A 25123-nucleotide genomic window follows, 5' to 3' on the forward strand; every position below is an offset into this window, starting at 1 on the left:
ACACCCCTTCATTCCAACACACATGTGGGTGTGGGGTCTGACATCTGAGCGCAGGCAGTGGCATTACTGCTCACACAACACCTGGCTCACATGTTTGTGTGTGTGTATGTTTCAAAGGAGGTGATGAAGCCCATACAGACACAAGGATATTTTTAGAGATAATGATCGAAGAAGTGTAAGAACACAGAGAAGATCAGAAATTCTGTGAAATACATCTATTTGTTTGGGGTGAATTATGGATGTGCTTGTGCGTGTGGTGTTGAGTGTTGCGATCCTGACAAGCACACAGAGTCTCAAAGGTAAGAGTCTTCACACTGCCTTATTATTATTATTATTGTTGTTGTTGTTGTTCTTTAGTACTAGTACAGACGCCCAGAAATAGTTAGTTTCTATTTTTTTTTTTTTTATTAGACACATGATGATGAAAAGAAATAAAAATATAAATGTATCTGAAATTGCGGGATCAGTGATAAAAAACCTATATCTATTCACCTTTTTATCTGTCTGTCTGCCTATATCTTTCTGTCTGTCTGTCTGTCTGTTTTTACACCTTGCTAATGAAGGCTCAGAATTTCACTTCCAGAACTGTTAATGAGCTCCTCGAAGTGAGAACTTCAACCTGCCACACTGATTTGAAATCCAGACCACACGTTTTTTTTTTGTTCACTAATCATGAAAGCAGCCTCGAGCTGAATATTTATCAGTCTTGTCTACGATCTTTTTTATTCATTTATTTGTTTATTAATTATGCTTTCCATGGATTTTATTAGAATCACATTCATAAATTACTAGCACACCTGGATGAAGAGTCGTGTCTCATTTCATTCTCTCCTGTGAAACAGGAAGTCGTGGATGACACACAGACATTCTTTTTAACATACGGTATACTTTTTACACATCTCTACCAGGGGTACCGATAATTCTAGACTGTATATTTTTCCTCTTTTATAACGGCAGCCGGTTTGTTGGACCGTCTGCACTTCTGTAGCAGTTAAAGGTCATGACTGCTTTGTACTCACACATCCAAAACCCCCTACTTGAACCTGGACTACTAGCTCATCTCCTCCTCCCTGTATTTGTTCCCATTGTTCTCTCTCAAGCTTCGTTGTCTGCACCTGTCCCGGCCTTGACCACCGCGTCGCTAAATGAAGTCATTGACCCCTTCGTGACCTCAAAGGTCACTGACCTCAAAGAACCTATAAGGATGGACCTCTCTCGTTCCCTATTTGAACCACAAGATATCAGGAGCGCTGACACAGACAGAGACAGGCCACAAGGTGAGATAAAAATAATTATGTTTAATTACAACTACAACTTCATGCTTCCAATGTATTCCAAGCCAAGAGCAAAAGTTTGTGTCCCCACAGATGACAGCTGGCACTAAAACACTCCAATTCGCTTGGACCTTAGTGTGAAAGCTTAAGCAGCTGCTCCACTCTGGAGTGTAATGTCATCCTAAAACACCATAAAGAATCAGATAGAAAAAATAGAGATCATGTGACACAGTCCTGGGACGAGCAGCAGTACAGTGTTTATGATAACACTATACTCCTTAGGTACAGATTTGCACTCCAGAGGTGATATCACGTACTAAAGCAAGCATGAAACCCGCCAGGAACCTTTTAAAGACTTTCAGAAATGCAGAACCTCTAGGTAAATTAATTATCATGATTTTGATTGACTGTTGGGAAATCTTGGACGTGCATCTCGGACAACCATTTAAAGCTTTTGCAGGAGAGCGCCTCCTAAGGGTTGACCCTTTGACCCAGACTATGGCTTTAACTTCTACTCCAATATCGTAATAAAATATATGCAATAAATTTCATCATCAGTTTCTTTATAAGCAACACAAACACTCTTTCCATCAACACCAAAGAAACCTCTGTCGAGTTTCATAGTGAAGAAATCATTCTTATTTTCATTACAATTTTCATTAAAATAAGAACTGAGCAAGGATATAAAAGCTAATAAAGAGTTATACGAGGGCTGGGAGCTCAGCAACTTCTCAGGTTTGTAAATGCTGCAGGCTGGAAACAGGGTTATATTTAGAGCTGATATACATGTGCCTCACTCTTGGTTCAGAGTCAAAGTGATGTAAGAGGTTCTCGACTTACAACACATGATGATGCTCTGAAATCATTTTGCTCTGCATAATCACACTTCTAACCGTTTTTTTTTTTATTTTGCTAGGTGCATCCAGCACCTCCCTTCCTACTCCCATTTTGACCATGAACCAAGCAAACACGAAAATCGCAGACACAGAAGACGCCAAGACAGACGCTACCATCGTAACAGATGTCCCTCAACAGTCAAAAAGCATTGCTAGTCCTGAGACGTTCAAAAGTCCATCACAAGGTATTAGGTTTTTTTATAGAAATCAAGTCACAAGTTGACCATTTCTCTTGGTATATTTCATAATCTTTCTCATGTTGATAAATGGCTGAAAATTTGGCTTCTTTAAAATAAACACAACTGTGCACTCTTATTAATATGTCGCTAATATTTTTAGGACATTGCGTTAACTGACTGGAGAACGTTCTTTATCTTTAATGTGTCTCCCATAATACATCATAATTTTTTTCTTTAGATATCATACCATCCCTCGTTCCACTAAGAAGCACCACCATTACACAAGGATCATCCATCCCTTCATCTACCAATCACAGTGAAGGACATCAAAATCCTTCTCAAGCCCCAACTCCTGAGACCTTCCCATCAGTATCTTTAATTCCACCTTCCATTCCAGCTTCTACTCTGAAAGACTCAATCAATAGATCTGCTTCTTTGGAAAACGAGAACCCGGACGAACCATCTGAACTAGATGTTGGAGATGAAGGTAGGTGGAGTCATAATCTGTGTGTTGTAGTTAGGTATTCCCTTTTTGCATGCGTCATACTCCATGCTGTTTGTATTTCCACCAGACTTAGACAAAGCACCTTCTCCTTTTCCGTTGGATCCTTTGCTTGCTGGCTTGATCAGCGTGTTCATCATTAGCACTGCTCTGCTTTCCATTTTGCTCTTCCGCAAATTTCGCCAGCAAAGCAGCCATCCTGAATTCCACAGACTGCAAGATCTTCCCATGGTGAGCCGCTATTACAATGTTTTCAAGTTCTTATACAGAGTTAATTTGCAGTGTCCATCAAAAATATGTGGTACTAAGAGGGCATACTAGTACATTGGAGAGGTGTTACTATAGGAACTTATGCATTGTTTCAAGACAACCATGAGAAATTCATTCTGCCATCTTGGTACCAAAGCAAAGAAGAGATGTAATGCATCTTTGTATTTTGAAGGATGGGGGTTTAAATCAAGTCAAGATTTTGTCTGTATGATTTGATGAGTATCTTGTGGTTGGAATGACCCACCAGGTCTGTTTTTGGCTTTGTGGACAAACCCCAGTGCCGACCACTACAGGAAGCCCACAAAGGGAATACACTTTAATTTTTAATCTTCTCCAGAAAGAGCCTGTGTGTGTGTGTGTGTGTGTGTGTGCAGGTTTTTATTCCAACCAAAGAGAAGCCCATGCTTGATAGTCCATTGAATGCCAAGAACAATAAATGAAACAGGTGGAATTAGGTGTGGCTTCTGCTTGGTTGGAATGAAAGACGGCACCCACACAGGTCCTTTCTAGTGGTCCATTCCAATAGGATAATGTTGGAGAACTTGGCAAGATTTAAAACAAGGCATTTGGTGGCATTCTGCATCACTTTTAGAGATGTACATGAAAATATCCTTCAGGAATAACTTGTAAGAGTCCTGTCTTGAGACTGAACAAGCATTAAATGGTCCCTATGGTAAACTAATTATCCAGGTTCACCTACAAGACCAGTAATCCAGTAAAAACCTACAAGACCTGATCATGTTAGCAACAAAAGCAGATATTAAGCAGTTTAAAGTCACAGATATGTTTCATGTGTGGTTGAATGGTCTGACCAGGAAGTTCTCCAGAAAGATGACACAATGTAGATCTTCATCACTTTTTATTAAAATATTACCTATTTTTTACTGTGTCTGACATTATTTCCTACAGGACGATCTCTTGGAGGATACGCCGTTGTCAAGGTATTCATATTAAAAAGGTTCCAGAAACTGACCAGACTGTTGAAATTTCCTCTGGTGAGATATCATGGGAACCAAAACCACCAGATATGTTTGGGATGGAATTAGTTGGTATTCTGAATGGTTATAAGTCATATTTTGAAAGGTATGACAAGCTCTTCCAGGGAGTGATATTATATATACTATACAAGACATAACGAAAGTTGCTACCGTTATATAGTTTAGCTCTGGCTAGGAGGTATCTTGTAAGTTATTATCTTAAATTATTCTCAATGCTTATAGTAAAACTATAAGTTAGTGCAGTCAGTGCAGTGCTGGATCTGAAAGTTGTAACAGCACGACACACACCACCACGTCGGCTTCAGTGCCGTCCCGAGAACCAACCAGCATCCAAATAATGTCTGCCCAGTATTGATGGATTCAGCACTGAAGGGTCTGTGAGAATCAATAGCCCGACACTTTACTACTACAGTGCATCTATTAAGGGATGTTGTTACAAGAAATTTGAAGTAATTATTATATATTTTTTGTTTGTTTTGTTCATTTTAAACCTGAACAACAGCTTAATGTACAGTATACAGTTAGTAATTATTCCCTCTCAATAGCAAACTGTTGTACATGCAGACATGGCTTGGTGTGTAACTAGGACTGTGTAAATAATATTAAATTATTAGTAAATATCAGATGTAGCAATGAATTATGTCTTTAGGTTGTAAAAGACATAGGTTGTTTTTCAATATAGTGAAACTTTCTGTAAAGTATTGACGTTTTTCTGAACTCTTCTTTATACCTGTTAAACTTTGTGCCAAATTGATGTGTTATTCTACTCTTCTGTGTGTGCGGGTGATCATTCTAAAGGGTCCCACAGCTGTGGGCAAAAGTTTGCACCCCCATAGTGTAGTACACAGTATATATATGCAGTATATTTATGTACACATATATACAATGTATATCTTAAACAAGTAAATTGATTTTTGAGGTCAGTATAGTGATATATGAATCTACACACGTGATAAAACACGATATGTCACTAATCTCTTCACAATCTCTTCTGCATATACATACAAATACTACATTTTACGAAAAGAAGGCCATTTTAACTTTTAAAAATCTTTTAAAATCTTACATTGTGTTCTGTAGCAAAACAACAATCCAAAAAACAAAGGCCATAATAATAGAAATTGTGCCTTATGCTGTTGTGTGTTTTTTTTTTTTGGTCTCTATTAATGTATATAAATATACAATGATGTATTTTTTGTTACCTGTAAATAAATGTAAATTAAGAAATGTCTCAAAACCTAACACTCTATATAATGTTGGTATAAGTGTTATTTTTGTGTGCTTTTTTTTTTTCAGGTAAATGACGCAGCATAATAACCTTATATTAATGTTAAGTAAAATAGAAAATGTTAATTTAATTAATGTTGATTTAAACATTTAGAAATATTCTACTTGAATTTTTGTAAAATTTACACAGGATGTTAAGGACGTCCTACGAATACTCAGCACCGTCTTTTAACGTGAGTTAATGGAGCCACTCATCAAAACTCACTTCATTCATATGATTTCTGGTGATCTTTATTTATATTATTTATTTCTTTTGGATATTATTTTGCACAGCCCTGATTAAATATTTCATTCACATGCTCAAAAAAATGCAAGTTGTAAATTGAAGTTTTAAAAATAATTTAATATGTAATAAACATCAACATAATAAACATTGTGTTGAGCTAAATGTAATTATGTTTTGTAATTGATTTTAAAGATCAATCAGTAATAATCATATATTATTAACATCTGAAAGTCTATGCATTTAAATACAAATTTTAAATATACACACGCAACACGGAATGAGGCATCAGTACATCATTATAAAACTAACAATAAAAAAATAAACACAGTAATGACGGCATAACAGGATTGAATTTAACTGTGACATAACCTCATGAAATTTTTGCTTGTTTAAAAAAGTGAGAAACACGATATAAAAATCTCATAATCAACCATTTAAAAGACAATGAAAACATTTCAAATATTTAGCAAACTGCATTTTATAAAAAATGTTTAAAATAGTTGATGAGATTCACTTATTAAGCAGAACTCGATTTCATTAAACAAATAAATAAAACAATAAAACCTTCCCTTTAAATAAGATGCGATAATTCACCTTGAACGTAGTGATTACAATGTTAAAAGAAATAAATCTAGGTTTAAACTCATAGAACAGTAAAAAAAAAAAATATACAATGATAAAATCACGGAATCAGAGCTGCTGTGACAGGGAGATGATGATGATGTCACCGTAGGGCTCGTCCTGCTGCACTGTCACCTCTTTCATGTCGATGCGTTCTGATAACACACAACCATTAGTCAGAAAGACAGACAGAGAGAGAGAGAGAGAGAGAGAGAGAGAGGGTACACGTCATGTAAGCACATTTCTGTAGGATCAGACTGTATATTACCCAGCAGCCTCCAGAAAGCCTGAGCAATTGTTCTGCGCCTGACACCAGGGGGCAGTAGGGAGTGAAATGTCACTTTGTCCTCGCCAATAGCGCCCATTCGCCTGTGAAAATACAACACATGGATTTATAAAATAGTCATTTCTTTATTACGTTATCTTGTTATTTATGTATGGTTTATGGCACGAGTACTACACTTACACCCTACCTGAGAGGATCTGTCTCCATCGCGATGTCCTCGAGTTCAGGAACCCTCTCCTCTGGAATGTCCTCCAAACCGCACACGGACACGGCAATAGGAGACCTGCGGACATAAAAAGCGATGAATCTAAACGAACCTGAACAAACTACTAAAACATCTGCATGTGCATCTCCTCACCGACGAATCTCAGGCGTCTCCATGGGCGAGACTTCTCTGTCTGTCACCTCCATCCCCAGAGAGGAAACTGGGAAAAAGAAATATATCTGAATGCACAGCGCTGACACCATCTGCGTGGAATGTTCACAGAGGAGGGAGAAGTGTGTGTGTGTGTCTATGTGTGTGTGTGTGAGAGAGAGAGAGAGAGAGGGGCTGACATCTGACCTGGAGTATCGTATCGTGAGATTCCCGACTCCACTATCTCTGTGGGCATCTGCAAAATAAAGGATAGAAGCAAGAATAACAGCCAGTAGTTTTTCCATTAATTTTTCTTTTTAACTGACTGATAAAGATTCATGAAGAATGATGAAATATTGTGTAATGACTTCCATTAAAATTATAAGTCAATCCTTTTTCTATAATAAAATACTGACAGGAAAAACCATTAAACTGGCAATAACACACTTTAATACTGGAAATAACACAAACTACTTATGCTACTGTAAACCTGAATGTAAGACAGACTAAAAACGTCACAATATACTGACTGTGAAATAAACATAACACAAACTGTTGACGTAAACCTAAACATAACACAAACTACTGACTGTAAACCTAAACATAACACAAACTACTGACTGTAAACCTAAACATAACACAAACTACTTACTGCAAACCAAAACATAACATAACCTGCTGACTGTAAACCTAAACATAACACAAACTACTGCCTGCAAACCTAAACATAACACAAACTACTGACTGTAAACCTAAACATAACACAAACTACTGACTGTAAACCTAAACATAACACAAACTACTGACTGTAAACCTAAACATAACACAAACTACTGCCTGCAAATCTAAACATAACACAAACTACTGACTGCAAATCTAAACATAACACAAACTACTGACTGCAAACCTGAACATAACACAAACTACTGACTATAAACCTAAACATAACACAAACTACTGACTGCAAACCTAAACATAACACAACCTGCTGACTGTAAACCTAAACATAACATAACCTGCTGGCTGTAAACCTAAACATAACACAAACTACTGACTGTAAACGTAAACATAACACAAACTACTGACTGTAAACCTAAACATAACACAAACTACTGACTGCAAACCTGAACATAACACAAACTACTGACTGCAAACCTGAACATAACACAAACTACTGACTGTAAACCTAAACATAACACAAACTACTGACTGCAAACCTGAACATAACACAAACTACTGACTGTAAACCTAAACATAACACAAACTACTGACTGTAAACCTGAACACAACACAAACTACTGACTGTAAACCTAAACATAACACAAACTACTGACTGTAAACCTGAACACAACACAAACTACTGAATGTAAACCTGAACATAAGACAGACAACTGGCTGTAAACCTAAAAACATCACAATCTACTGACTGTAAAATAACCAAAACTTAAACTTTTCAGTGTAAAATTAAAAATATCACACAAACTACTGACTGTAAACCTAAACATAACACAAAACACTGACTGTAAACCTAAACATAACAAAAACTGCTGATTGCAATACTAAATACAAAAACAACTTACTCTTACAAGAAAAGTAACAGATAATTGACTCCTAAACTGAAATTACCACACTACTGACTGTTACACTAAAACACAGAATACTGACTGTAAATCTAAAAAACAGACAAACTACTGCCCAAACATCAACTAAAATAAACAGAAATAAAAACTATGGACGCTACAAATGAAATTAACATAAGAGACTTACTGTAAAAATAAACTACTGATTCTAATACTAAAATTAACAAACTACTAACTGTAATACTGAATCATTTGCCAGACAGGAAAAAAAATCACAGCATTAAGAAAAAATAGTACTGAAAAGAAACACAAACATTTAAACTGGAAATACCGCAAACTACTGACTCTAAAACCTAACTACTAACTGCTGACTTTAAAACACAAGACCGATTTGGATTTCTATTATTAAATCATTATTATTAAATCATTATTATTAAATCATTATTATTAAATCATTATTATTATTTTGGACTAACTCCCTTTTATAAAGTCCCTGACCTCCCTAAGCTCTCCTTCTTCATGCTCCTCTCTTCCTCTCTCTCTCTCTCGTACAGCCTCGAGATCCTCCTCTTCAGCTTCCCTGCGGCGTTTGGATGGAAGGGTGTGATGGACGACTGCGCCCTGCTTCCACAACTCCAGAATTTCAGGGGGAAGTTCTGTGTGAAACAAGACAAAAAACTTTGTTATAAGGAGATAACAGATTACAAAACTCACGATTAAACTCGTGAAATAAATAAAATAAATAAAAATAAAACACTACAGACTGTAAAACTGAAGAAAAAAAATCATATGCATTGGGATTGAAAATACTGAAAAAAACAATACAATAAAAAAGCTGACAGTGAAAAGAACAAAGGAAAACAAACTAACAGAAAACTGACGGATTACTGACAGTATGTATACAGAAGTACTGATGGAATAACTGCTAAAAAAATTACTGACATTGAAACTTTTACATTCAAAAACATACTATAAAGTACTGAAAAATAACAGTCAAACTAAAAAACACCAATTACTGACAGTATTTTTAAAAGTACTGACCAAAAAACAAAAAGCAAAAAAAAACACTGACAGTTAAACTGTAAATATTCCCAGAGCAATAAAAACAATCCCCCGAACTACTTATAATAAAGGTTAAAATACTGAAAATCGAACACAACAACAATAAATCTGAAGAAAAGAAAACAAATTACTGACATTGGAATTAAAAGTACTGACAAAAAGACACTAATTACTGTCAGTGAAATTAAAAGAAATGACAGTAAACATAAACTACTTAAGTTGCCAGAAGAACTTGCAAGTAAGAAAAACTACTGAAAATGAAGAATGTAATGACTGAAAACCTAAAATAATTCAGACTACTGACAGAAATTGAACCTACTGGTAATAAACTTTAACATAATAAAAAATACAAACAATGACATTTTAGGTACTGTATATAAAACTGTAAATAATCAGATTTAATCAGATCATTCTGAAAATAAAACTGAAGACAAAAACCATCTGATATTAAATCTGAAAAAAGGTCCAGGAAATACAGACAGTACTAGAAACAATTGAAACGTTTGAAAAGGAAATGCTACTACTGACTGTAAAAGTCAGAAAGTCTGAAATGTGCAGATTTTTGGTCAGTAGTGTTAGTCTTGTTACAGCTAAGTAATACATTCAGAGTTTGAATGGGTACTCACTCATGCAGGGGTTACTGAGAAGTACTTTGGGCTCGCTCACTTGAGAAGGTGCTCTGATCAGAACCTCATCCTGTGAGAGAAATCACACCAGGTTCAAACTGACCATAAACATGAACACTGTGACATAAAACAGTGATTCTTGAGGGAACAACAACAACAACAAAAAACTACGCAAATCTGTGTTTGTAAAGTCAACTAAGTCAACTTGACCATTACAGTCCGTAAAAGTAGTACGAATTATTCATTATGAAGCCACATTATGAAACACCTGCAGGGTTCAACTTACTAATTGAGAGATGAGTGTGTGAGCGGTGTGAGATATCCTGTATCTCTTATCTTAGTGGTTTCTTATCAACATAGCATGCGAGTAATCATTAAGTATATTCTATGTTAGCCTCTTAAGACCTGAATGAGAACTTTTAGGTAAGTTTTTTTTCCATTTAAAGACCTTGATTACGTTCACAGAAAATGCAACAAACACAACGGTCGAGTCTGGGTCTCAGGAAGCTAACGTGATCATGACTCATGAATGTCCTTGGATATTGTTTCTTACAGTATCTTGGCACCACAGCACAAGACTCGTGTTTAGACTACAACACCCGGGCTGACTTTAAAACCACCCCTCCTCCCTATGTATAATACACTCGTTCTCTGTCTCCTGATTTATGGTCATCTACTCTATTCCTCTGGTCAGATACAATAATTATATGTCATCCAGAAAGATTTTCAACAATTCCTGGTGACTCTGGCTGGAATCCGTTTGGTCTCCATTTGTGTCTGATCGCAGTGACGACCGATCATCACATCACCAACATAAAACTCTTCCCTGGTGGTCCTTTGTATGACGGTACGGGTGAGTTCGATCCATCCATACAATATGGCGATGTGTTTTCAGAAGCCTAAAGCTGATGAGGGACGTTCCTCTGCAGTTCCTGCATCATCTCTGCCTTATGCTGATAACCAGAGCTTTGAAAAAGAGCTTGGGCAGATGTTGGATAAGTTGTGCGAGAAGAAAAAGGCAAAGTTATGTAAGGACCTCGGGATTTCCGAACAGAGTTCTGAGTGGACAAGGGAGCAGTGTTTTTCTGCTTTGAGAGCATGCGTTCAGCGCAAAGACCTTGGAGGAGCGGTTCAAGTGTTCAGGCAGTGGTATGCTTTCCTAATGCAAACGGCAACCAGAGACAGAGATGTGCTTGAACGTGAGAAGCGCGAATGTGACGAAAAGATCGCTAAACTCACGCAGGAATGCGCAAACTATAAACTTGCTGTTGTGTCCGCTCAGAAAGCTTGCGGGCAAGCTCAAAACTCCATTAAGTCCCTTCGAGCCAAGATTGAGGTTATGGAGAAACAGGCAGAAAAATTATCTTTGCCCAAATCTAAGAAGATTCAGAATCCAGAGCTGTTATCTTCCAACGACTTTCGCCTAGATCCGGCAAGTATCACCTATAAACTGCTATCTCCTCCAGAGGTGGATCGTATAGCAAAAGATTTTAAACATCCCAGAGAGATAGGCATGGCTCCATTTCTGACTCAACTAACACGTAAGATACAGCTGTATAACTTTCATCCGCTGGATATTATCGCTATATGCTCGCAAGTATTTCTACCCAAAGAAGTAGATAAGCTGAGAGCTTTTTATGGGTCTTGCGTCGAACAGCAAAAGATCACTTCGGTGCAGGAATGTACCAATGGGCTTGTTGGAATTGTTCGCACGTTTGTGGACAGAAATGAGTGTTGGCGCAAGGTCGTTGACTGTCAGCAGCGCAAAAATGAGTCTGTGATGGAATTCACCCAGCGTTACGCTCAGGTGTTCCTCATGCATGGCGGGAGTGGGTTCGGATCTATCGATGATGTGGAGTCCAGCTGTATCCCTGTTGCGCAATGGGCTGATGGTTTAACACCTGACTTACGCAAGGTGCTGCCGCTGTTAAAACCCGAATGGCGCAAGATAAGTCTTAACAAGCTCTCGGACAGCCTCTCAGCGTATGAGAGGGACTCGAACATGGGGAAACCTCGATCTGTTCGACATAATGTGTGCCATTACTGTCATAAACCAGGGCACTGGCAGAAGGCATGCCGCAAGAAAAGGGCCGACATGAAGAAGCAGAAATGCAATCTGAACTCTGGAGCTCGCCAGCCAGACGGGTCTATCTCACCTGACGTGGCAGGGCAGATCATTCAGCTCATCCAGCGTGCTTTTCAAGTGAATTTAAATGCAGATGGTGATGGTAAGACCAAAGAACAGCAAATCTGGTCTTTCCTGATGGACATGTATGCTAGCGCTCCCGTGTTGGAGGTCTGGTCCTGGGTGGATGAAGGGGCGAGTCTAGACTCTGCTGGCGCATGGAGGATAAAAGGTGGAAAGTATGTTGCTCCTGAGGCCTTGCTTGCAGATTTGGCTCAACAATTCCACAGTGTAGGACACGCGGACGTTCAGACAATGGTTCATCGATTTTCTTCTACATGGTGGAGCCCCAAGTTCCGTGCCCAGGCATCCGATGTCGTACGACGCTGTGTTCCGTGTCAGGGATGCAGGACTTGGACTCGTACTGAAGTGGCGCCATGTCCTAAATAGGGTCAGTTTGGGGACTCTGAGAGAAGAGCTTCGAGACGATCCGACGGCGTTTAGGCCGCGGGGTTTAAACTTGAAGCGAAAATTCACTTTCCCGCAGTAAATACGATTAGCGTTCCTCACTTCTCTCAGTGGACAGGACACAAGTTAGGCAGGGACAGATGGTAAACCTTTGGACTGTCAGTTAACTTTACATTATTACGCGAAAACATCTGATTAACTGCTTATGTCTGCGTATGGATTTGTTGAGGATAAACAATTAAACAAATGTTTTCAAATCATAATGAGACACTTCTGCGCCTGCTGCGAGATACTGTTATCTCTTGTTTGTTTTTGTGTGTTTGTGCGAGTGTGTCTTTTGCAGGAACAAGCTGCTGATACGAGGGAATATCAAGCCTCCTACAGGACACATCGGGTGTTAGCGAGCTCTCTACTGGCCCTATGCCAACTCCCCGTATTGTCTGCAGTTCGTATGTGCTGTTTTAAAAGCAAGACCCAGCCGTTTTCACTAATGCCTTCTGTTTTGGTTTGACATTGTACTTAAATGTTTGTGTGTCCACTGTGAATCTTAATAAAAGGGGAGGAGTCTTAAAAATATAAATATATAAAAATAGGTGTAAATAGCTTAAAACTTAGCTTGGAGACACTTCTTCATTTAAATCTAACAATGGGGAAATTATCATTTGGGACACTTCCAGTCCAATCTATGATGACTCATGATTAATTTTTGTTGAAAAATAGTAGTATTTCTCATGAGATTGAAACACTACTGCCTTGTACTTGTCTAATGACACTGCACTAGTGTTTACTTCGCTTTTTACTTGTTATTCCCACTGTATATCTGATATGATCTACGCTCGTTACGCGGACAGAAGCGTAAGACCTGTCCCAGTTTGGGATATGTAAATGGATAATCACCTAGCTGGTGATTACAACACTGTGTATGCAGGATAGTTTTACAGGATTAAGCTTGCTTTAGGGTTGTTTAAGCCCATAAATTGAATTTAATTACATTAGATTATATGTATTTTTATATGTTTTATGTTTCTTATCAACATAATATGTGAATCATTAAGAATATTCCATGTCAGTGCGATTTTGACATTTTTTACACTTTTTTTTGTTTATGTATCTTGGCCTTGGGTATGTCTCGTTTAAGCATCAGTTGTTTAGACCACAGCACCCAGGCCACCTTTGTGCACACAATAAACTGTCTCCTTTGTACCAATTGTATCCTGACTCTGAGTCTCCTGATTCAAACGTACCAAGGATCTGGTTTCAATGCTTGGGTCATTAATCTGGGTTTGCAGTGCATCCTGGGATATCTGTATTTCTTCGTCCATGAAGACCAGCTGCCTCTTCCTCCTTCTCCGTGGTCCCTCTGTGGGGGCCTCTGGGATCGGGACGAGCTGTGACACAGAGACGAGCACACAACAGAAAGTTAACACACGACTACTGACTACTATATATATATATATATATTAATCGCGATTAATATATTCAGTATTGATTAAACGCGATTAATCTTAGACTATTACTATATATATATATATATATATATATATAAATATATATATATAATTAAATTATAAACCATAATTACATTATTTTTTAAATAGATTGACAGCACTATATTCATCACAGTTCATCACAGTCATAGTCTAAGATTAATCGTGATTAATCACGATTTTAAAATACTCAGATTTACTTGTATTATAAATGTGCAGTGTTTGAGTAAATAAATGCCTGACTTAGAGTTAGAGGTAACAGATTGTGCAAACATTAACCTTTAACAATCGTTAAATTAAAATCTCTCGTATGGAACCGGCACTGTGTGAGGCAGTGTCGCAGAGGCGGCACATGTGGTTATGGGAAGCCGTCATGCGATTCATTTGCGTATTTATTTTATATATCAAAATTTATATATTAGGTGTATATACAGAGTAAGTCCAAGAAATGTATACACACTTCAGGAAACGAAAAAATTGTATAAATATTTTAATACTAGATTTAATGCTTTAAGTTACATATTGATATATATGTGATAATATAATAATATTAATATGATACTATTATTACTATTATATTAATATAATATGAATCATACCATTTTTTTCTTTTCCTGAAGTGTGTATACATTTTTTTAGCTGACTCTGCACACAGATTATATATATACACAGTGTGTGTGTGAAACTGAATGGCAGTGGAGGTGTTCAGTACAGCTGTTAAAAGATGAAAGTAAACACTGCTGATGTACAAACTCTAAATAATAGTCAGAATATAAATGAAATCACTTTCCCTGTGTTGATGTGGTATCTCACACACCTCCTCCTCCAGACGACGACTCTCTTCGCCTCGCTCCCTCCTCCTCTCCGGACTGGGCGGGGACGGCGGAATAGGGACGGGCTCCGGGGTCCTCTCTCTCTCTGCCGGCTGGGGCATCGCGGCGGGCGGCTCCACCTCCTCGAGCAGAGAGATGATGTCTCTACTCGGCACTTCAGTGGTTTGAGCCCTGGACTCATCAGACACGTTTAAACCACTTTGTGGTGACTGTTACACTATCATCACATCCTCTTTTTGTTTGTTTATTTTTTCACGCGGACGTACGGCTCCATGATGATGGTCGACCCGGTCAGGTCTCTCGTCCTCTCTACTTCTGCCACTGCTCGTTCTCGCTCTCTCTCTACAACCTCTTCTTCTATCCACCTCTCCCTTTCTGTCTCTCTCTCTCGTCCCTCACGCTGCCTGGCCTGTTCTGCCTCGCGCTCCCGCTCGTCCTCGCCTGAAAAGAAAAACTCCACCCTGACCTCTACCTGACCCCTACAAACAAACATTGTTGCAACCAGAAGTAAGATCTGCCTGCGACAGGGGGCTCCGTACCCTCGGGGAACTGATCCGACTGCTCCAGGAGCATTTCGATCATGTCGGCCTCTTGTAGCTCCGCCCCTTCAAACTGTGAATGACATCACGACAAAAGATCAGATTTTTTTTTGTTTTTGTAAAACGGTGCTTTCGCTATGGCAAGTGTTGCTATAGCAACGCCAAATGATTGACACCTCGGGCTCAGGCATGATGACGGGTTCTCGCTCGGTGATCGTGATCGACTCCTGACTCACTGTGATGCCTAAAGCAAGAAAAGAAATAAATAATCACCCACACACTGTTGCTTCTTTGTCCATGCTTTATAAGAGTTGGAAAATAGGGCTTAATAAAAAATTTTATCTTAAGAATAAAAATAAATGTGTATTAATGCTGAGTGTGTGTGTGGAGGTGGATTAAATCCTGCTCACCTTCTGAAGGCGGAGACACCGGCCTCTCCGGATAAACCACACCCATTTCCTCAGCCAGCTGTCAATCAAGGAAACACGTTACATAGATATAGACAGATAGACAGAGAGACAGACAGGTAGGTAGGTAGACAGAAAGACAGACGGTTACCTGCATGAGGCTACTTGGACTGGGCAGACCAAACTCTATTGATCCGAAGAACGGATCCCGCGCCCCCTCCGTCTCAGTCAGAAGAGCGAGAGCGTCAGGAAGGGTTTGAGTTTGTCTGAAACGCATTGAAGGTAATTAAACTGATAATCATAAGATCTATAACACGATTCGTTTCAGTTGCCCTGTATCTCTTCATCCGCTCCGTCACATGACCAGGATGTCTCAAATTATGGGATGGGAGGATGAAATCAAAGGAAGAACATCAGGATGGAAAGAGAGAGAAAGAAAGTGACTCGATTGGGGGTCTAAATGCTAAAACTGTTTGTGTGAGAAAGAGAAATAATAAACAAGGTTTGAAAAAGAAAGAGAAAGAAATGTAAGATAAGTGATTGACAGGAGTTAGAGAGAGCATATGCCCCGCCCACCCCGGGCACAGGTAAGATAAAAGATAAAAGACTTGTGTCTCACTTCATTCAAAGACGAGTGTAAAGTGTGACCTCTGACCTGAGCTCCTCGGGCAGCATGTCGATCTGCACCTGGACCCGGTGACGGTGCAGCCGGTCAATGGCCTCCTGGATCTCCTCTGAGGAAACACAGTCAAAAAAAGTGTTAGGCGTGGAAAGAAAGGAAGAAGGGAAGAAGGGAGGGAGGGAGAAAAGAAGAAAGGAAGGAAGAAGAAAAGAAAGAAAGAAAGAAAGAAGAAATTGGGAATGAAAAGAAAGAAAGAAGAACATGTGAGAAGAAGAAATAAAGAAATAATTAGGAATAAAAATAAATAAATAAATAAATAAAGAATTAGGAATGAAAATAAATAAATAAAGAAAGAAAGAATTTGAAACGAAAAGAAAGAAAAATAACAGAAAAAATTGGGAATAAAAAAGAAAAAAAGAAGAAATGTGAGGAGGAGAAAGAAAACAATAATTAGGAATTAAAAGAAAGAAAAAAAGAAAGAAAGAATTAGGAATGAAAAGAAAGAAAAAGGGCAGAGAGAACTGGGAATGAAAAGGAAGAAAGTAGAAAATGTGAGCGGGAGAAATAAATAAAGAATTAGGAATGAAAATAAATAAAGGTAGGAATAAAGAATTGGAAATAAAATGAAAAGAAAGAAAGAAAGAAAGAAAAGAAGGAAGGAAGAAAGAATTGGGAAAGAAAAGAAAAAAAGGAAGAATTAGGAAAAAAAAGAAAGAAAGAAGAAAATGTAAAAAGGAGAAATAGAGAAAGAATTAGGAATATAAATGATTAAATAAATAAATAAATAAATAAATAAATAGGAATGGAAAAAAGAAAAAAGACAGAAAGAATTGGGAATGAAAAGAAAAAAAGAAGAAGATGTGAGAAGGAGAAAGATAAATATAATTTGACAGACAGACAGACAGACAGACAGACACACACACAGACAGACAGACAGACAGACAGACAGACAGACCGAGCAGTAGCTGGCACTGGCGGTGGAAGACGAGGATGATTCCGTACTGTAGCTGAGAGGACAGGTAGAGGGAGAAGCGAGGCCGAGGAAGTCCTGCAGCCAGAGGAGGCACTCGTACCAGCACATAGTCCATGATGTCAGTGCTACACACACACACACACACACCATCAGGCTATCAGCATCTGCTGACCAATCAGAGCGCAGGATCCCTCTGCCTTCACCTCAGCTTTATAAACTACCACACTCTCACCATGTGCTCTGGATGTTCACCTTCAGCAGATCCCTCCGGTTCATCTTCCTGGCCTTCGTGGCTGCCAGCCTGTAAAATGTGACACATGCGCAGTGCGCACACAAAACAAAAAACATTTTGGGTTAAGCTTGCTACTGCGCCCTCTGCCGGCGATTTAAAGTATATACCTAAGTACAACTGGATACAGTAAAAAAAAAAAGTTAGAGTTAAAGAATTAAAAGTTAGGGTAAATTTTAGATTTTATTTTCTTATCTTGAAAGGCAACAGAAATATTATATTTAAGTAAAACATTTACGTAATCGGGGATAACACTCTCTATTTTGATTTTAATTAATAGAAAGGCAAAACTCACCATATTGTGGCGAAGCAGCCAGTTCTGTGATTAAGTACATTCGGATAATAAAACATTCTTTTCGATAAATTTGGTTTATCAAGTTTAATAAAATACCACTTAATCGCATATGATACAACACTAAACTTTCACTGAAGGCTGAATGAATTTGAAGTAAACCCGGACGCGTCTCATTTGGATATTTAGTGCGCTACCCAAGATGGCTAGTTTTTCTTTTTTTGCAGCCTACAAAGTAAACTGATGTAGGATGAACGCAGCTATTTGAGATGCGTTATTTTGAATAGAACTCTCCAATCTGTCAGAGGAGAGCGGATCAGCTAGCCAATCGGAAACGCCGTTTCAGAACGGCGACAGATGATTGGTCGCGTCTGGTTGCTATAGCGATATTGCCATGGCACTGGTTCTTTTCTGTCTCTGTGGGGAAAAAGCCTATCCCTATTCACTATAAAGTACACACTAGATTGAGGGTATTTTATAAACTATTTCTGCAGCGTTTGGACACTGTCTGCGTCAGTACAATATACCATTGCATGAATACCCTGTTCTCCATCAATATTAATCACTCAGATATAATATAGAAATAACGAAATAAACAAAAAGTATTCCCCCCTTATTAAATTTTTTTATCTCTTGATTTTTTTTTCTTTATGACCTTTGTCGCACTTAATGATTGAGCTCAATATTACACAAAGATAACCTGATTAAATACAACATGCAAGTTTTAAATGATGAAGGAAAAAAGCTTTCCAATCCTCCACCCATTTAATTTTTTTTTTAGCTATTCCGCGGTGGACCTGCTAGTGTGTTTTGGATCATTGTCTTGCTGCATAATCCAAGTGTGTTTCAGCTTGAGGTCAAACACTAATGGCCGGTTCATGCCATTAGTCAATCAGCCCCAGATCATCACGCTACCACGACGTTGACTGTTGGTATGATGTTCATTTTATGAAACGCTGTGTTAGCTTTACACCAGATGTAATGGGACAGACAACTTCCAAAAAGTTCAACTTTTGTCTCATCAGTCCACAGAATATTTTCTCAAATAATCAAGGCATAATCAAAATAATTTGGTATCAAATGTGGGATGAGCCTTTGTGTTCCTTTTTGGTTAGAAACCAACCTTGGAACTCTCTCATAGAGGCCCTTTGTGCCACCAGTCTTAAATGAAGCGGGTAGGCCTGCAGTTCTTTAGATGTTGTTCTGGGTTTCTTATGAGCTCCTGGGTGAGTCGTCACCACTTTTCACCACCATTTTTCATTTGTGGATGATAGCTCTTACCATGGCTTTTAAAGATTTTTTTAGTGTGCGTCACTTTGACAGTCAGATTCTATGTAATGGAATTCTTTGTAAATGCAGACAAGGTTCTTGGATGATGTCTTCATTCAACAGGTCTGGCAGTAATCAGGCATGGGTGTGGCTTCTCCAAAAAACACAGTTTATTCATGATTTGATAAACTAAATCTTAATTTAAAAACTGCATTTTGTATTTATTTCGGTGATCTTTGTGTAATTAAATTTGTTTAATGATCTCAATCATTTACGTGTGACAAATATGCAAAACAAAAATAAGGAAGGGGCAATTTTTTTTACAGCACTGTATATAGTTTTAACTATTTAATGATTTAAGTTCTTTATATTCTTGTATTCTGTCTATAAATAAAGTTAATTACTAAATTATTATCTGGATAATATAACATTACATCATGCAATATAACATATATAACATACCTACTTGATTACTCTTTAAAATATACAGACCAACAAAACAAACCAATAAAACACAGAATTTAACATTGTGCGTTTGTTTTTTTTGACTCCGCCTCCTTCACGTGACCCTCGTCTCTTGCCGTAGTTCACAGAAACGGCCATATTTGCTTCCAGATAACGGAAACTGAGACTGCGCCCGCTGTTTCGGTGTTGTTTCATCTTTTGCCAGAATGTCCGGATCGTCCAACATTAACGCGATGAAGAAAGTCGTGCAGCAGCTACGATTCGAAGCGAATATCGACAGGGTTAAGGTGCGAAGACTTTTCGTTGTGAGCTTTTCCGCTTGGGAGTTGGTACCTCGATGCTAACTGAGCTACTCGGATTAGGGCGTCGGCCTCGGGGCGCACGGAGCCGTTTATAAAGCGGTCACAGTTTATTAACATTAACCTTTCTTATCCTGGGTTAGGTCAATATTCCGGACACAGTATGTATTTGTGTATTTAAACACAGTGTGTGTTTATAAATGGTAAAGAAGCAGAGATTGGGGTTGGGTAATATCAGAGCTGGCTTTGTTAAACGGCTAACTCGGGTTAGCTTTCATAGCGCTGGGAAAAAGTGAAATAAAAGTCGCTTTAAGCTAAATATTATAAATAAACGTTTTGAAATGTGATAGTGACTCCAGCTTTAAAGCTGTTGTTGTTAAGGCGCGGGTTTGTTAAACAGGAAACGATGCAAAGTGACTTACTTCCGGTTTCCGGTTTGCTGCTTCACTGGTGTGATTTACCTCATTACAATTAACGCCTTTTTTAATGCATCCTAAGCTATTTTATGTTATTAAATCTACACAGAACCTTATTTTTCTCCCCTTGATGTTCTGACGTACATTAAAACAGCAGTTGTTTCCTCACTTGCCTTTTTTTTATTTTTTTTTTTATTTAAATAGATAACATGGACAAGGCACGAAAGTTAAACGCTGTCCGTCTCAAAACATACAGAACTCTTGAAGATGATTAAATGTCCCTTTAAGGAAAACAAGACTTGACCAACTGATTTGACGCCTTTGCTTTCAGGTGTCCCAGGCGGCGGCCGAGCTCCAGCAGTTCTGCATGCAGAACGCTCTCCAGGACCCGCTGCTCACCGGCGTGTCTTCCAGCACCAACCCGTTCAGGACACAAAAGCTCTGCTCGTTTGTCTGATCCTTCCTGCCGCCGGTAAGTGATTGCTGTATTAAACACCTCTACTGACCATGCTTTCCATTCGAGGCTACTGTCTCCCCTTTTTTTTTTCCTTTGCTGGTGTACCGGTGCTTTAAACAACTCACGGAAGAGCATAAACAGAAGCTTTTGGATAGTTCAAAAGACGACCATCAGTTGGATATTCGTGGTTCACAGCTCAAACTTAAACCCTTTTTTTTAATAAGGGGAAAAAGGACAGGTTGTAGACAAATGGACAAGAAGTGTATTGTATCTGGAAAAATCTTTTTTTCCTCTAAGTGTTAGGCCAAAACACCACATGGCAATGTTACACTTTAATTGTAATGTTACACAACATTCATTGTGTGATAGTATTGTTAATGTTTGAAACAAATCAATGTCGGGGTGTGGTTTCATTCAGACACCAGCATGATGAATAAGTGCAAACATGGAAAGATTAAGCAACCATCTTTATTATGGAGTATGGTATACTGATTGTTACTTAGTCATCAGACCTGATTAACTTGAAGTAAAAGACAGTGTGGAATGTCGAGGACTAAAAACTGTTATTTTGAATATTGATGTAATAAGCCTGTTATTTAAATAAGCTCTGAAATAAGTGTGATTTCAGTAATTAAACAAGAAAAGTGCAATTCAAAAATTTTATTTGAGAATTAAGTATTATGTTCTTGATGGGTGCATTTGTAAGTGTTGTGTGTATATATATTATATATAGTGTCATATATTTTATTTGCTAAATTCTTGTCTCTTCTGTTTCTTGTTTCAGATCTCATTTTCTGTTCCTGTGACGTTTCTGATTTGGAGAATAGACCATTGTCTGCTATAACTTTAAAAACGTAAAAGAAAAAAAAAACAGCATACTACGATGAAGATTTTTTTTTTCTTCCCAATATAAAATCCTGTGCACTGGATTCTTCATTTCAGGAGCGTGTCTGAAATCGGCATTAACTAACAAACTAGGACAGAAAGTATTCATGTTTTTTTTTTTATTTTATTTTTTATTTTTTTATTAACATGTGAAAATGTCCTAAACGATTGTACACAAACCTAATTTTCCGCCTTAAGTAGTTATCCGCAGTGCTCGTGTCTTAAAAGCGCTTTTGTCAAGACACTTTTTGACAAAAGACTTTTATATCTCATGTGACAAGGCAGCAGAAGCTCTAATTTATTGTGCCTTTTTTTCTTTTTTTTTTAATAATAACTATGTGCTCATTTTGTATGCCCCGCCTTAGGTCTTTTTGTACGGAATAAACCATTGATTTGTACACAATCCCGTGTTAACGTGTGTTGTTTAGGCAGAGCATCATCACCACCACCACCACAGTGTACAGCTGGAAGCCGTTTGTTTTGGACATGTTAAATCCGATAATCTGGTCAGAGTAATCTGATAATCTGTGTGGAACATGGAAATGTCATGGACCAAGCAGCAAGAAGTGTTTTTTAATATACTGTATGTAAACCCAAACATTTGCTTTTTTTGCTTTTTTAAAAAATTTTTTTTTTTTAAGTGAGGTAATAATTCGGTGCCTGAAATAAACCAATCAAATTGATACTGAACATACATGATGCAAATAAAACAATTTTAAGGCATGACTTCATTAAAAAATAAAAAATTTCCTACAGCTTCAAATAATTCATTATTTCATCAATAAAAAAAAAGAAGAAAATATGAAATTTAATAACCATGAATAACATTAAAGCAGTGACTCCCATTATTTCTCATGAAGCACAGACCTTTGATCAGCAGCAGCACGCGCACGATTCATCTTCACAATTAGCTTTGGTTTACAAATTAAAGTCGTGAAATTCAAGAAAGGTCATTTTTGTTCATTGGTTTAAAAAAAACTTTAAAACATTTCCAAAGTGGAGCTGTTAATAAAAACTTAATGGAATTAAACAATAAAGAACATGAGGAAAAATATTTAAACATGACAAATTCTAGTTCAGTAAAATTAAAGAAAATAAAAAAAAGGTATATAAAAAGCTAAATATTCCCATGACATGATTAAAGAGACATCAGGACGTTTTAAATAGATATAATAAAGAAATAAAACTTGGAGCTATGGGATGTTTGCTGCAGCAGGTTAAACATCTACCTCTTTATTGACTTGCTCAGATACCGCACTGTCTCTTTAATGTTGTTGTCGGAGGTGGTCTTCACCAGGTGAGCCAGCCTCCTGAACCCCTCCGGCAGCCCGGCGCCGGTCTTCCCCGAACACGGCTGAACGAACCAGTCCCTGTTGCTGCACATCTTCCTCAGGTTAAGCGTCTCCGTCAGCTCGGTCGCTGTCAGCGCTCCTTGTTTGTCCTGCTTGTTAGCCAGGATGACCACGGGACGTCCTCGGAGGTGCTCGTTCTTCAGCACGCGCTCCAGCTCTTGCCTCGCCTCATCCAGACGTCTCCTGTCCCAGCAGTCGACAGCGAACAGAAGCCCGGCCGTGTCTTGGTAGTAATTCTTCCAGTACGTTCTCATCTTCTCCTGTCCTCCTACGTCCCACACGGTCAGCGTGATCTTCTTCCGGTTCTGCTTCGCTTCCATCATCTCCACGTTGAAGCCGACGGTCGGGACCGTTTGAAAGGACTCTGCGTACTTCAGTTTAAAGAGGAGAGTTGATTTCCCGGCTCCGTCCAGGCCGAGGAGGAGAATGCGGGCATCGGGGAGCTTCGATCCCTTTAGGCCCATTATCCGTGTGCAGGAACTCAGCCTTGAACCTGACGTGTTTGCACAGAGTGTTGCTTTTTTTCCCCCCTCCTGGTTGATTTATTACACACGTCCTTGCTCACTTATCTCATTTCAGCGCTTCATGATAAGGCACAGGGGTCAAAGTATGGTAGTGACTTCCACAGGAGGACTAGAAATGTTTAATGTTAAACGGCTAGCGCATGACTCAATAACTATTGTATCATTATACAAATTCCATTATATCTCAGTCCCGCTGAATTCTTACATCTGATTGGTTAAAAGATTCATTGTCACGACACGAACTGTACACACACATTTTGTCAGACAGCATCACCATTAAAAACATGGCTCAGACCTCAGTGGCTCAATCTATGGTAGGGATGGGATTCACCTGGGACCAGCCGATACGACATTATCACGATACCCAGGTGTTGAATCAACCTACATTTTCCCTGATTGTGTTAAACTTGTGTTGGTTCTGAACCAACTTTGCTCCTACCACACAGCATGCTTTGCTGTCTGACAATGTGTGATATTTTAGAGTGCACCACCTGTAGGATTAAAGAGGAACTGCAACATTTTCCCACCTCAAATTCACACATAGATACACCCATTCACGAAAGTGAGTACACCCATCTAATTTCAGCAAATATTTTAGTATATCTTCTCAAAGGACAATACTGTAGAAATAAACCTTGGATATATTTTGGAGAAGTCAATGTGCAGCTTGTATAACAGTACAGATTTGCTGCAGCAACACATCAGAAATGAATGTACTTCATATTGGCGTTGGTTTTTGTGCCTTTAGATCTCAGGCTGGTTTTTGAAAGTCAAAATTATAAAAGTCAAGATCATCTTAATTACTATGGGAGTGTTCATCACGATGCTCATTCTAACTTTGATCTTCGTGTGTGTTGTGGTTTTGAAGAAGATCAAGGTGAAGTCCTCCATCTCTGGTGCACTGGACGGATCATAGGTTATTTTCTCCTCATTTTAAATCCCTGACCAACAATAGTAAAAAATAAGGCAAGGTCCATGGTCTTAATAAAGTGTGGTCTGATCATCGGTTATGACAAAACAATAACTTGACAATCACATATCAAAGTGTTAACATGAAAACATCACTGGTTTGTAAATAACACATTTCAAATTTGTTCAGATTCAGTTTTGCAGACCAAAAGTGATCCAAATGAACATTTTTTCCCCAAAAAACAAATCACACTTTGAGCTTTTATCCATACAGAATCTTGGGCCACGGGACCTGCCTGAATTTTCCACAAATACAAATCACTTCTCAAGATTCCGAAGAAAGAAAGAAA

General features: G+C 38.3%; 4 protein-coding genes across 5 annotated transcripts; 2 read left to right on the forward strand and 2 right to left on the reverse strand.

Moving 5' to 3' along the window:
* Window positions 1–61: 61 nt before the first annotated feature.
* Window positions 62–2927, forward strand: si:ch73-344o19.1 (uncharacterized). Its single transcript, XM_053495561.1, has 5 exons — window positions 62–299; window positions 1101–1277; window positions 2191–2355; window positions 2588–2865; window positions 2922–2927. The coding sequence occupies exons 1-5, from the start codon at window positions 236–238 to the stop codon at window positions 2925–2927; spliced, it is 690 nt and encodes a 229-aa protein (XP_053351536.1). The 5' UTR covers window positions 62–235.
* A 2973-nt stretch (window positions 2928–5900) lies between these two features.
* LOC128533726 (meiotic recombination protein REC8 homolog) lies at window positions 5901–18342 on the reverse strand. Of its 2 annotated transcripts, XM_053508055.1 has the most exons (18): window positions 18201–18342; window positions 17849–17917; window positions 17599–17741; window positions 16677–16755; window positions 16173–16287; window positions 16025–16082; window positions 15791–15858; window positions 15615–15687; window positions 15342–15516; window positions 15060–15246; window positions 14000–14143; window positions 10163–10232; window positions 8973–9130; window positions 7102–7150; window positions 6898–6964; window positions 6727–6822; window positions 6522–6622; window positions 5901–6408 (listed from the first exon to the last, which is right to left on the reverse strand). In XM_053508055.1, exons 1-18 carry the CDS (start codon window positions 18254–18256, stop codon window positions 6323–6325), a joined length of 1794 nt encoding a protein of 597 aa, XP_053364030.1. In that variant the 5' UTR covers window positions 18257–18342; the 3' UTR covers window positions 5901–6322. The 2 variants fall into 2 exon arrangements, with proteins under 2 accessions (XP_053364030.1, XP_053364068.1); XM_053508093.1 differs by lacking the exons at window positions 17599–17741; window positions 18201–18342.
* Window positions 18343–20055: 1713 nt separating this feature from the next.
* Window positions 20056–22391, forward strand: gng5 (guanine nucleotide binding protein (G protein), gamma 5). Its single transcript, XM_053502119.1, has 3 exons — window positions 20056–20218; window positions 20978–21118; window positions 21888–22391. Exons 1-2 carry the CDS (start codon window positions 20138–20140, stop codon window positions 21101–21103), a joined length of 207 nt encoding a protein of 68 aa, XP_053358094.1. The 5' UTR covers window positions 20056–20137; the 3' UTR covers window positions 21104–21118; window positions 21888–22391.
* A 385-nt stretch (window positions 22392–22776) lies between these two features.
* arl14 (ADP-ribosylation factor-like 14) lies at window positions 22777–25123 on the reverse strand. The gene has a single exon (XM_053502107.1). The coding sequence runs from the start codon at window positions 23802–23804 to the stop codon at window positions 23214–23216; it is 591 nt and encodes a 196-aa protein (XP_053358082.1). The 5' UTR covers window positions 23805–25123; the 3' UTR covers window positions 22777–23213.

Source organism: Clarias gariepinus, chromosome 1 (genome assembly GCF_024256425.1).
Source record: "Clarias gariepinus isolate MV-2021 ecotype Netherlands chromosome 1, CGAR_prim_01v2, whole genome shotgun sequence".
NCBI lineage: Eukaryota > Metazoa > Chordata > Actinopteri > Siluriformes > Clariidae > Clarias > Clarias gariepinus.

Bases quoted from the DNA above. Each gene is read 5' to 3' on its own strand.
- si:ch73-344o19.1 (XM_053495561.1), top strand. From the start codon at position 236: ATGGATGTGCTTGTGCGTGTGGTGTTGAGTGTTGCGATCCTGACAAGC. The intron at 1,278-2,190 runs GTGAGATAAAAA...TTATTTTGCTAG, and splicing joins AGACAGAGACAGGCCACAAG to GTGCATCCAGCACCTCCCTT. The intron at 2,356-2,587 runs GTATTAGGTTTT...TTTTTTCTTTAG, and splicing joins GTTCAAAAGTCCATCACAAG to ATATCATACCATCCCTCGTT.
- LOC128533726 (XM_053508055.1), bottom strand. From the start codon at position 18,256: ATGTTTTATTATCCGAATGTACTTAATCACAGAACTGGCTGCTTCGCC. The intron at 17,742-17,848 runs GTGAGAGTGTGG...GTGTGTGTGTAG, and splicing joins GTGAACATCCAGAGCACATG to CACTGACATCATGGACTATG. The intron at 16,083-16,172 runs GTAACCGTCTGT...CTTGATTGACAG, and splicing joins GTCCAAGTAGCCTCATGCAG to CTGGCTGAGGAAATGGGTGT.
- gng5 (XM_053502119.1), top strand. From the start codon at position 20,138: ATGTCCGGATCGTCCAACATTAACGCGATGAAGAAAGTCGTGCAGCAG. The intron at 20,219-20,977 runs GTGCGAAGACTT...CTTTGCTTTCAG, and splicing joins CGAATATCGACAGGGTTAAG to GTGTCCCAGGCGGCGGCCGA.
- arl14 (XM_053502107.1), bottom strand. From the start codon at position 23,804: ATGGGCCTAAAGGGATCGAAGCTCCCCGATGCCCGCATTCTCCTCCTC.